The following is a 13,727-nucleotide window of genomic DNA, read 5'->3' on the forward strand; positions in this document are numbered from 1 at the left end:
TAGTCTTGGATGGAACGATTGTCATGTTGAAACATGGCAATCACATGCATTAACTGAAAACGACGGGCACCGTTATGTTGATGTTATACTGCTTTTAAATAAGTCCGCATGGATTGAGTGGTGCGATAAGGTCGCAAGTTGAGGGACAATATGTGGCTCAACCGAGCCAAGAAGCCAAGACATAATCCGAGCATTAAGCACAGCCCATGAAGGGCAAGTTACAGACTCCTTGGATTTATTAGGAATGGGTGCACAATCTGTGCCATCAATATGACCCCAAAGATCTTTTTCCTTCAGGAAAAGTTCAAACTGAAAAGCCCACGTAGAATAATTGTTGCCCGTAAACTTGGCACACACAGGTGCGGAGTCCATGCTAAATAATGGAGAAAATCGAGAAGCCCAAAAAAAAACAGACTGAGCTGAAAGAAACAGACCACCAGAAAATCTAGAAGCCCAAAATAAACAATGCAGGTACAAAGAAAAAACCAAGAACAACCTCCCTGCACTAAAAAATTAAATCTTGAACCAAAAACCTATTGTGCTGGGAAGATAAGTGCCAGAAACAGCAACAGAAAGCTGTTGTCTGCTTGCCGAGAGTCACAAACAACAACAGAAACTGGAGAAATAAGTGGCAAACCAGAAACCTGCTGTGCCTGCTTGCTGAAAGTCACAAACAGCAACGGAAAACTGTTGCCTGCTTGCCGAGAATCACAAGGACATAAACTGGAGGAATAAATGGCAACCCAGAAACCTGCTGTGCCGACAGCCACACAGCCACAGAAGTATTGAAAGAATAGAGAAAAATTCCAGAAGAGAAAACAAAACCACAACAGCCACGAAACTGAGAAGACAAAAAATCAAAGGGAAAAAAGACCTAGCAGTTGGCTGGCTCTGATATCATGTCAAATATTTTGTGAATGGCCAAATGAATTGGCCTTGAGTTCTATGTATTATATATAGACTTTACAAGAAAGCCATACAAGGAAAGTAAATAAGGTCTAGCATGATTCTAGCCTTATACAAGTAAACTATAATCTGTCAAGCCCTATACATGTAAATTAAATATATGCTAACTGTACAAAATAATGAATTGAAATATAAGGAAATAAATGTGGGCTGAAGTAAGGAAAGAAACTTTTTCTTTGCTGTTTTCTGTTCCGTTGACGGGATGAGCTGGCACTGCTAAGTTGAAATGATGTTGGAACTGTGTGCTATTTGGATGTCTTGCGATGGTAACTCTAGATAAAGAGATTGCTTGAAATGAGAATAATATGTTTATAGCAATATGATTACGAATGCATGTAAAGAAATGACATCTTAAAAGGATGAAATCCTTATATGAATAAAAGAAAATTGAGAATAGAGTTCATGGTTGCTCACCCTACTTTCCTAACATTTTCAGGTTCAATTGGCTTGAAGGAAAGCCATATTTGTTGAATATCCCAAGACACTGCTACTTTTTGACACGTACACAAAACATGCATTTTTTTGTTGGTGAACATATTTGGTCCAAGGAGTGTGGAATACAACTGTTTTGACATGTGGAAAATGTTGTTTATAAAGTGAGTAAACCCCAATGTAAAGATCTTGTCAGTGAAAGAAAAAATATTTTTGGTTGCATTATGGAATATATGTATGTATCTTATGTTTTAACAAATGCTTCCCTTTTTTCCCCTTCTTTGGCTTATTACTTGAATTCAAATGATGATTTTTGTAAAAATATTTCTTTCCTAGACGTAGTGCCTTCATCGTGTTTTTGGATGGAGCCACATGAAAAATAGGGGCATGACAGAGGGAACATTTTCTGCTCCATGGTGGAAGACTATGCTCATAAAATTTATTTGATTGCTAAACACAAATAGCTGCAGGCAGCTCTCAAAATTGAAAAATGATGTCATAGAGATATTCACCTTCTTAATGCCTTCCCAATCAGCAAGTCGAGAATAGTGAGGCTGATGTCTGCAAAAAAACATCCAGTAATAGTCAATATAAAGTTAGGTAATACACGTACATCATAGCATTAAGCAATTGACAACAAAGGCAAGTATACTAATGAATTTTTAATAAGATAAGAAATCATTATTATGTTTCATCTGGAGGCAGTTAAGAAGGCAGAAGCATACAATTGCGCATAACCTTGAAGGCCAATTGTAAGAGCTCTGTCATATAATTTTTGCAAAAATCTGCGTTTTATGAACCTATCACCAATCTGCCAAGGAAGAAAAACAAAATGTAACTTCTAATTAGGTAACAAACAATATTTACATTTAAATTGAAATTATTCTAAATATGAAGAGAAATTCATAATCAAATAAGTGTCTAAAATAGAATTATCCAAAGAAATGAAGAATTATTAGTATTAATCTTAAATTCAGGTTCCAATAAGGAAAACTGTGACATCTGTCAATCATAGTTTCTGTTTCAGTTCAAGATAGCATATCAAAAGGCTAAATGATTGCAACTATTGCAGACATTAGGCTACAGCATTGTGGATAATAACTGGTACAACCATAAAATATTTTCCAGTAACCAAACTCTCTCTCATGTCCCCCTCCACCTGCCACAATCTAATGAAGAAAGTACAAACTTGAATAAATGTTGCAGTGTATCCTCCAAAAAGGCATCAACAGCTGAATTACAAGGCATCTTTACACAGTTTATGCATTTCCCATATGAGCACACCTAAAGCATTCTATAGTTGCAAAAACCCATGATTTACTTAATAACATTTTGACTAAAAGTGTCTGCTACATGTGTGCAACGAAACACTATAATTGGAATTTGTATGCTTGATTTAATACTGTCTTGTTAGTTTTTACTTCAATCTTCAGAATATATGGTCTAATCCATTACTCCCCCCCCCCCCCAAAACACACACACACACACACAGAGGGTCTAATAATATGATAGATTCTGTTTGTTACATATGAAATTCCATTAAAAAAGCAGTTTTCCCTTCATCAACTGAATATGAATATTTTATTTTTCTAAGAAAATAATCCTTCTCTCTTTTCAAAATGCACTTCTCTTATTTTACTTTCCCTCATTATTTTATTATATTTATTTGGTAGGATCCTAATCCAGAATTTTTATGTAAGCAAGACAAAAACACAGCTTTTTATTATCAAAGGTCACAATGAGGAAGAAAATATTGATGCTAACATTATGAGTCGTGACTTTTGAAATATAAGGAGATGTTGACAGAGATATTGATATCAAAGGACGTGTCAGAAAAAAAAAAAAATATAGCTGATAGGGACATTGAGATATTTTTTCAAGTAGTCATAGATATTCAAGACAGACAGCAACAGCTATCCAATTCCATGGTTACCACCACTGAACTAAAGCGAGAGACTCTTTCTGCATGCAAATACACACCGTCTCCCATTGGGTGCCAGAACATAGTGATGCCTGTTAAAGTATAAGAATCAGAGGGGGAAGAGGATCAGGTATCTCACTACCTCTACTAGTGCAGCCCCTTTTGGAAGAGTTTATGATGTAGTTCTTGATGAAATTCCAAATGGATTACCACAACTGCAAGGCATACACAATTGCATTGATCTAGTTCCAGAAGCAGTTCTTCCTAATAAACCAGCATATGAAATGAACCCATAAAAGAATGAGTTGTACAGACTAGTATACACCTTCTAGTTAGGGGATTGACTAAGGACAGATCATGAAAAATGTAAGTTGACACCGCAGCAATATAAGTTGACTATCATGTATAGATTGGGCAAGATGATCTTCTTGATCAATTGCATGGTGTTGTGCTTTTCTCTAGAATTGATCTTCATGATGAACTTGTCAAAGTATTGTGTGAATGGCCGAATGGTTTGACCTTGAGTTCTGTATATTATATATAGACTTTACAAGAATGCTATAAATGGAAAGTAAATAAGTTCTAACATGATTCTAGCCCTATACATGTAAACTATAATTTGTCAAGCCCTATACATGTAAAATTAATATATGCTAACTGTACAAAATAACAAATTGAGAAATAAGGAAATAATTGTGGCCTGAAGTAAGGAAAGAAATCTTTTGCTTTGTTGTTTTCTATTCCGTTGACAGCCCCCCTCAAATTGATGCGGGTTGATCAACAAGCATCAATTTGTTACTTAAGAAGCAATGTCGATGATGAGTGAGAGCCTTGGTGAAGATATCCGCAATTTGTAATTTAGTGGAAATATGTGGAAGAGTGATAACACGAGCTTCAAATGCTTCACGGATAGAGTGACAATCAACTTCAATATGCTTCATGCGCTCATGAAAGACAGGATTGGCCGTGATCTGGATAGCACTCGTATTATCGGCATGTAGAGGTGTAGGATTGGTCTTAGAAAAATCTAGCTCAGCAAGCAAACCTCGAAGCCAAATAATTTTAGAACAAGCAAGAGACATCGCCCGGCATTCAAATTCCGTCGATGACTTAGAAACTCTGTGCGTAATCTCTTAATAGAAGCAGAAAATTGATTGTCAACATACGCTAAAAACTCAGTGAAAGTACGAAAAACCTCAGATTTAGAGCGAAAAAAGTAGACCCAAGTAAATCTGCTATGATCATCAATGAAAGTCACATAGTATTTAAATTTTTCATGTGAACTAACCGGGGAAGGTCCCCAAACATCACAATGGATAAGATAAAAGCACTGAGAAGCTCTACTAGCATGCAAAGGGAAGCGAAGAGTTTTGCTTTTACCAAGTTTGCAAGAGGCACACTTAAGAGATAAAGAAGAACGTTCTATATTACCAAGTAAACTAGAGCTCAATACATGAGATAAGATCTGAGTATTGGGATGGCCTAAACGACGATGCCACACCATACTAAGATCTGGAACATTATTACAAGCAAAAGAATTAATAGAAGAAACTGGAGAATGTGCTGGAACAGGAAAAAGTAGTGGACACAAGCGCCCCACTTTAGGTCCCTTCGCGATCAGCTCCCCCGTTACCTGGTCTTGCACAACACAACCATTACCAGAAAAATTAGCAGCACAATTATTATCAACTAATTAACCAACAAAAATAAGATTCGTGGAAAGCTAAGGAGCAAGAAACACATCAGTGAACTTAGATGAGGCATCTCCGAGAGTAGCTATTGGCAAAGAACTATCATTGGCAGTCTGAATAGCAGATTGACTAGCATAGGGCCGAACATGACACAAGGTAGTGGGATTATTCGTCATGTGTTTATAGGTACCCGAGTCCACATGCCTGAGTTTAGTAGAATTGTTACCTTGGAGCCCCATTGCTGATAATGCCGAAATTAGCATCTATTGCACCATTTCGGGCGTGCAGTAATTCGTTGTAGGAGGTGTAGGAAAAGAGGAGTCACCTAAAGAAGAGCCAGGGGCCGCAAAAGTCACTGTGGGGGGTACAATAACAGAAGTATGTAATGCCTGGACTTGACGATTCTGCGGGCGGATACGACAGTCTTTGATAATGTGACCCTTCTTTTTGCAATAAGAGTAGAATTTCTTGGAACAATTAGAAGCGATATACCCAAATTCTTTGCAGCAAAAACATTGCAAGGTGCTAAAATGCGCAGGCGGTCCTCGTCGTTGAGCAGCAGAAGCAATAGGGACAGACCCTAAACTACCATGAGATTGTGCCAAAGTAACTTGAGTACTAAGTCGTGGTTCTTCACGAAGTAACTCACCAAAAACAAACATCAAGAGAAGGAACGTGAGAGCGATTCCGCAAAGACGAGTGAACAGATTCATACTTGGGGCGGAGTTTCATAAGAAACTAATTACGACGACTAGTCTTGTGAAGACATTGAATAATGGGAAGAGAGGCAGCAGGGATATCAGCAGTAACCAGATCAGAATATTCGTTCCAAAGAGTCAAAAACCCGGAACAATAGTCTTGGATGGAACGATTATCATGTTGAAACATGGCAATCGCATGCTTTAACTGAAAATGACGGGCACCGCTATCTTGATGATATACTGTTTTTTTAATAAGTCCACATGGATTGAGTGGTGTGATAAGGTCGCAAGTTGGGGACAATATGTGGCTCAACCGAGCCAAGAAGTCAAGGCTTAATCCGAGCATCAAGCACAACCCATGAAGGACAAGCCGCTGACTCCTTGGATTTATCAGGGTTGGGTGCACAATCCGTGCCATCAATATGACCCCAAAGATCTTTTCCCTTTGAAAAGCCCACATAGAATAATTGTTGCCCATAAACTTGGCACACACAGGTGTGGAGTCCATGCTAAATAAAGGAGAAAATCGAGAAGCCCAAAAGAAAAAACGGACTGCGCCGAAAGAAAATGACTACCAGAAAATCTAGAAGCCCAAAAAGTAAATCAACATAGGTACAAAGAAAACCAAGAAAAACCTGCCTGCACTAAAAATAAATCTTGAACCAAAAAACATGCCATACCGAGAATCACAAGGACAGGGAAGCAGCAGAAACAGCAACAGAGAGAACCAAGACCAACCTTCCTGCACTAAAAAATAAATCTTGAACCAAGAAACCTGGTGCACTAAAATAAATGGCAAACCAGAAAACCTGCTGTGCCAACAGCCACTCAGCCACAGAAATACCGAAAGAACAGAGAACAAAAAAATTCCAGAAGAGAAAAGAAAACCACAACAGCCACAGAAACGAGAGACACCTCTGAAACCGAGAAGACAAAAAAAATTCGAAGGGGAAAAAAACTTAGCAGTCGGCTGGCTCTGATACCATGTCAAAGTATTGTGTGAATGGCCGAATAGTTTGGCCTTGAGTTCTGTATATTTTATATAGACTCTACAAGAATGCTATACATGGAAAGTAAATAAGTTCTAGCATGATTCTAGCCCTATACATGTAAACTATAATATGTCAAGCCCTATACATGTAAACTAAATATATGCTAACTGTACAAAATAATGACTTGAGAAATAAGGAAATAATTGTGGGCTGAAGGAAAGAAATATTTTGTTTTTCTGTTTGCTGTTCCATTGACAGAAATCACCAGATTCAAGTGCCGTATGCTGATGTGCAAAAGGAGATTTTCAAAGCCATAAATGAGCACTTTCGATGGTTGTTATGCCCCCCAAAATCTGTTTGCTCCTCGTTCTTTTATGCGTCTTCTAACTCATTTTTTTAAACCTCTCATGATAGCTAGGTTTTGTTTACTTTGATGATATTTTTTGGTGCGTAGAAAATTCAAAGAGCAGCACATGGATCCTTAAAGGCAGGTGTTATACAAGGTCAGACACTTCATGTCGGTCTGAAGAAGTTCCATGTCTTTGGCAATAGTTAGGGCTGCAAATGAAATGAGCCAAGCTTTCATGTGTTAAGGCTCAGCTTGAAAAAAGAATAGCTCAGCTTGGGCTCGAGCTCAGTTCAATTCAAGCTCCAAAAATTAAGCTCGAGCTTGGCTCGAAAATTAATCACAGGCTCGGGTTTGACTCTAGCTCAGCTCCGTCTAAACCACAAACCAAACAAATCCGAGGCCAGCCAACTTAATTTTTAAAATTTAAAGGCCTTTCATGGCCAGCTGGGCTTAAAATAGAGTATAAAAGCCCGTTAGTTAACAAGCCCAAATACAACTCAAAATACCCATGGGAAACCCACAACAAAAGATGCCCACACCTTTGATAAAACAATAAGCAGGCCTGCAATGGAGCTGGCCTGCAGCCATGGGGAAGGTGGAGGAAATGGGTAGCTGGGCAAGGGCTTTTATAAGCTGTTGAGGAGGCAAATGTATTGTGGATTTCCGATGTGAGACAAAAGCATGTAGATGCAACTCTCTGCCTCTCTCCCCATGATTTCTCCCCACTTCAACTCCATATCCCACATCGGAAGATAGAACTCTTCCTGGGTGAAAACTCTTCCATATTAGCCTCCTTTTCCGCATTTTTTTAATTAATAAATATAAACTAATTTCTAAATAAACTGATAATTATTAGTTGTTTTTTGAGTTTATTACTGTGTGTTGATTTGTGTAAAGCAATAAATAATGAACTTAAAAAGAATAAAATAAAATATTTTAATAATTAAATATAAAATCGAGCTCATTAACAAGCTTAATTGAGATGATCACGAGCCTAAACGAGCCAAGCCCTACTGTGTTCAAGCTCGGCTCATTTATTAAACGAGCCTAAAAATTTAGCTTGAGAATCGCTTATTTGGATAATAAAAGTGCCCGAACGAGCTTTATCGAGCCGAGCTCCCGAGCCACTCATGAGCAGCTTGGTTCATTTGCAGCCCTACCAATAGCATCGTGTTTCTTGAGTACACTATTTTTGTTACAGGAATCAAGGTAGACCCCAGCAAGATTGAAGCAGTTCTCAGCTGGCCTGTTCCTACTTCCTTTCATGATACCCAGAGCTTTTATGTTCATTTTTATTTCTACTGTCAGTCTGCTAAAGATTTTAGTAAATGACTGAGTGCTTGAGTGGAAGTTCTTTCAAATGGCATTGTCTAAGTGTTGTAAAAAGCTGGGCTTAGGTGATAATGTGATACTGATATTTATGCACCCCCAGCTTGAAAGGGAGTGTTACAGGCAGGCATAGGTTATTTCGTGCACGTGGGGATATTTTTGTCATATGTATTTTACTAATCAAATAAGGCCTGGTCCGGAGAAAAAACAGAACATGCAGTGTTCTCTTCCTGCCAACTGCTCCTCTCCTCCCTCTTCTGCTTCCCCTTTCTCCTACTTTAACCCTAACGTCATGCTTGGTTTGCGGAGTGGAATGGGTATGAATGGAACATATGAAAATATGAATGGTGACTCGGACAAAATAAGTGATAAATTCGATACCATTCCAACCAACTCCATCCCATTCCTATGTATCAAACATGAAGCGAATTCATTATTTCTTTATTAAGCCATAAGGTTTAGATTTACTACAAATGCAACTTAGCAGGGGCCAGAGTTGAAGGCCTATTGACCAAAGAACAATATAATGACACAGACACATAGGAGGAAAAAAAAATGTGATAAATGAGTTGTTACTGCCTGACCAAGTCATCACCTCATAAAAAAAAAAAAATATTTTTGGACATTCATTTAAAGATATAAGTATTATAACACTAACCAAAAGGTCCCATGGAGAGCTAATAGCTGCAGCCCCAGCAACAGGGGTACAGTCCCCATCCTCTCCAAGATATTTTACCTGGAAACAATCATTCAAACAATTAGCGAAATAAAATTTTAATCTGTTAATCCTTACATTTGGATGAGCACAAAATAAAGAAATGGTTAATGAACTGCATTCCAGAATAAACAATCTCAAATGCAAGGAGAACAAGAAGATTCAGCAAAAAAACCCAAACAAGCACAAACAAGTTTCAAGTAGACAAGCAATGCAGGAATTCATATTTTATCAAATTAAGGAATAGCAGCACACAAGCAAATCAAAAGGAATTTTAAAAGTACAAAATGGCACTCCATGTCCAAATTCGTGAGCTGTTTAGATAGTTTTAAGGCTTGATATACAATAAGATGTAGAACCAAGTAGAGAGAGAGAGAGAGAGAGAGAGAGAGGTTAATTTCTTTTGTTTGGGGGGGTGGGGGTGGGGGAGGAATCATTAACTTCAAATTCTGCTTCATTTAACCAACTGTTTAAAAGATAACCTACTAATATGTAAGGGAAACTAAACTAAAGAAAATTACGAACTCAATCCAAAAGGACATAGTTACAAACAAACTGCCACATAAATATAAGACTGCTAATTAGTTAAACCCAACACTTTTGGGTTTAGGACACAAAAAGTCCTTGACTACTCTTTGGAATCAACCTCCAAAGAGAGTCAAAGCAATGCATCCATAGTCGGCTTCCCACCATACATCAATTTTGCTGAAAATAACTCCACTATGTTGAGTTGAGTATATTGACAAGGACGTTATTAACCCACAAATACGTGTGATCCAAATTGCGGTTCCAGGGGGTGGGCAGTGACCCAGGTAACTATGATATGGACATGCTGCTGGTAGTTAGGAGGCACAAACTCTTCCTGCATGAATCATTTAATCACATCCTATGTTCTTATCTCACTAGATCTTCTCCTTCTAAAGATCTCTTGTAGTTTAAGCCATCACATTCTAACTTCCAATTAAATTGCACATTACAGTCTAGATGCAGCTTAGTTGTACCACTTTATTTTTCCATAGGAGATTCAACAAGTCTCTTAAAACTACATTTTGACTTCTATAGGATCTTAAGGGTGCATTCATTTTGCTGTCTAAGGTCTATAGATTACACTGCGCCAAAATTGGACTGGACTGGGCTGGTTATGATAGTTATCCTATACCCTGTTGCAGTTGCCATTTACAAAGAATATAGAATAACTAAAGGCTCATAATTCAAAAGACCAAAATATCCTCCTCTTCTCTATGTGAAGGTCCGAAGAAGAAAGAAAGAAAAATTATGTCCAGATCAAAATCCCATTTAGAAGATCATAAACCTGCCTTTTAATGACCAGATCTGACCACTCACCAGCCCTTACATTCCCACAAAGGAGCAACTTATGTAGATTATACCATTTCCTCCCATCTTCAATAAACAAAACCATTACTAGCCTTGCAATCCAAAAATGAAGGCCAAAAGAAGAAGAAGAAGAAGAAGAAATCGAAAGTTAGCCATGGCTGCAGGTACGGGCGGCAGCACATGATGGGAGGAGTGAGGTGCGCGGTGGAGGGAGTGGTAGTTCCAACAGCTGAGACAAAGATGAAGGGCGTCTGTGGCTTGAGATTCAGATGCTATTGGATTGGCTGTTGAAGCAGGAGCAGTCTACATTCCTAACCTCAGGAAGAAGCTCAGATCTGGCTGCAACTTGGGCGTAAATATGTATCTTTATTTTTCAAGGGGTTGGAAATCGCTTAGCCATGACTGGCCAAAATGGGGGGGGTGAAAAACCAGTCCTATACCAATCCTATCCTACTAGATTGTCGCACCAAACATGGGCTAAGGTTCCTTTGCCTAGCCTAGCCATCAAACCAAACACACACTAAATGAAGAAGAAGAAGGAAGAGCATAAGAACCTGCGAGAGAGAGAGAGAGAGAGAGAGAGAAACAGAGAGGATAACTGCAATCTAATTCAAAACAAAAACTGTACAATAACGTGCATGTCCAGCACTTAGACGACTAGTACAACAAACACATATTTACAAATAGGACCCAACTAAACACAATTACAAATACTAAAGTCCCTAAAAATACAAAGAAGTCTTTCCTAAACCTTCCTAAACCTACGCCTAAAATTCGTGTGCCAAATGGGCAGCCTTGGGGGTACAGGTGGTCCTCCATCATTCTCCCCTGGCTGAAAGGAATTCTGCGCCGCAGAGTGGGACAGCAAATATGACTCTAGAAACACTTAGGTGATGATTTTATAAACACTCGAAACTAGACTAAGCAGTCTATAATCGGAAACACTAAAGTGGTAAAAGTAGAATTAATACTCTTAAAACCCTATTCCAATAGAATTCATTGAAAACCTTCATCAATTCATTCTTCACCACTGCCCAACAATCTTGACAAAAGGCTAAATTAAAGCCATCCGGCCCAAGAGCTTTATCCCTCTCCATCCCAAAAACTATAGCCCTAACTTCCTCTTCCTCAGAAGGTCTCTCTAACAAAGCTATCCTATCAATAGGCAAAGGATCCCACTCTAATCTTTCCACCATCGGTCTACTCACATCCTCCTCAGTATGCAAATTATAATAAAAATCAGCGATCTCAAAGGCAATTACATTATAATCTGAGATAATAACCCCTTTATCCACTTCCATCTCCCTAATCAAATTCTTCCTCATTTTTTCATTAGCTATCCTATAAAAAAATTCAGAATTACAATCACCATCTCTAACCCATTAAAACTTCGTATTGTGCCCCCAACTTCTTATTTCCTTAAAGTTCGGTTCTTCCAATTTGTTCTCCAAAGAAACCCTTTTAGCCTTTTCCTCCCTTGAAAGGATCACTCCTTCTCCCTTTCTATTATCTTAGGAGATTTGGAAGAGTTAGATAGGAAGGGAGAAGAAGTGATCCTTTCAAGGGAGGAAAAGGCCGAAAGGGTATCTTTGGAGAATGAATTGGAATCTCCTGGAATAATAGACTTTTTAAACCTAATATCTCCAAACAACTCTCTATTCCACACTTCCAAATTTCTTTCAACTTCTTCATAAATCTAAACTCCTCCCAACCCCTTTCCACATCCTTACTCCAAGAATCCCTAACCAAAGTTTAAAAGCAGCCATGCACTAACCACATATTCTCAAACCTAAAGGGGGTGGGGCCCCAAGGCACTTTCCTAGATTCTAGTAAGATAGGAAAATGATCCAAAGTGGGTCTAGGTAATACTAGAGAAAGATTTGGAAACTCCTCCTACTCGTTTAAAAACAAGAACCTATCGATTCTACTAGCCACCTCTCTAGCCCCATCCATTGACCATGTAAAATTGGCATTGCCCAAGGGAAGATCCCTCAACCCACACTTCCTAATAACCAAATCAAACTTCTGCATGGATGCATTAACCCTGCCGCCCCCTTTCTTTTCTCAGGGAACCTGATTGGGTTAAAATCACCGCCCACAATCCACCTAGGCGAGCAAAAACCAGAAACAAAAAATAGCTCATCCCAAAAATTCCCCCTAAGAGCAACCCTAGAAGGACTGAACGTAGAGGAAATCCACCAATGGCCCCTATCTCTAATATCAAGAAAAATAGAAAAAGAGAAAAAACCCACTAAATTGTCCACTCTTGTAATAAACCGGGTGTCCCATAACACTAAAATGGCACCTACTGAACCCCGAGATGGTACAAAAACCCAATCTTTACACCGCCCTTCCCAAATCCCTCTAACTACCTCCCCATCTACTAACTCAAGCTTAGTCTCTTGGATTGGGACAATATTGGGGGAATTCCTTAACAAAACCTTGCTAATCAGAGTATCAGACTCATCTTCCTAACATCCCCTAGACCCCTAATATTCCAATTAATAATCTTCATAATCTAATGCGATTATCCCCTTTCCCTCCCCCATAATTGATGGAAGAAATCAAAATTTTTAAATTCTTTTTCCACCCTTTTCTTATTCCTCTCATAAGTTTTTGGACTCATCCCCAACTTAACCTCAACTCTTGCAAGACTCACTAACTTCAATCCCATAACGTTTAAGAGCTAACTTAGGTCTCTATAGTCCCTCTCATAACCCCTCGGTCAACACCAAAGTCACTACCCCCATTAGTTCCCCCATTGTGGCATAAAGAATCATTAGGAAAGAAGGACCAAACAGGAATTTGATGAATACCATTTCCAGGTTCTAAAGACTTCAGATCGTCTATTGGAGCCGCAGTGTCCTCGTTATTGTCCCTCCCAACACCTAAAGGACTAACACCAACGTCCACCTTATTAAGAGTTGGCTCAGGAACAAGGGGCAAAAACCCCTCACCAATCAAAGTTGTACTCTGATCAGACTTGTGTGTGATAGAACCATCTAACCCTTGCCCGATATTAGAGGACAATAAAGAACTCTCACCTTGCTCTAAGGTGTATGTGATTGTTTCTTACTCAGTAATATCTCTTCCGCTCTTTCATTAAAGCACAAATATCCAGCCAATTTTTCCCATTGTCTTCTCTCCCATCACTAACTCACTTCTCAACTAATCGATTAGTAGGTCAGAATCAGAATCACAAAAACTGCTTAGATCATCGTTTACTTCTAAGCACCTCTCCTCACTGAACTCATCTATTTGTGTATATTCATATTCAACTGAATACGAACCTTTGC

The 13,727-nt window shown here is 38.7% G+C and overlaps 1 protein-coding gene across 2 annotated transcripts in view; it reads right to left on the reverse strand.

The window, feature by feature from the left end:
• LOC131161514 (embryogenesis-associated protein EMB8) overlaps nt 1–13,727 on the reverse strand; it is a 62,814-nt gene that overhangs the window by 9,869 nt on the left and 39,218 nt on the right. The window contains exons 7-10 of one of the 2 annotated variants that reach the window (XM_058117329.1): nt 9,040–9,117; nt 2,137–2,209; nt 1,911–1,959; nt 1,136–1,238 (exon numbers count right to left, since the gene is read on the reverse strand). In XM_058117329.1, coding sequence (XP_057973312.1) covers nt 1,136–1,238; nt 1,911–1,959; nt 2,137–2,209; nt 9,040–9,117 — 303 coding nt within the window. Of the gene's footprint in view, nt 1–1,135; nt 1,239–1,910; nt 1,960–2,123; nt 2,210–9,039; nt 9,118–13,727 lie in introns of both variants that reach the window. The other variant, XM_058117330.1, reaches the window with a different exon arrangement.

The sequence above is a fragment of the Malania oleifera genome, chromosome 8 (genome assembly GCF_029873635.1).
Source record: "Malania oleifera isolate guangnan ecotype guangnan chromosome 8, ASM2987363v1, whole genome shotgun sequence".
Taxonomy (NCBI): Eukaryota; Viridiplantae; Streptophyta; class Magnoliopsida; order Santalales; family Ximeniaceae; genus Malania; species Malania oleifera.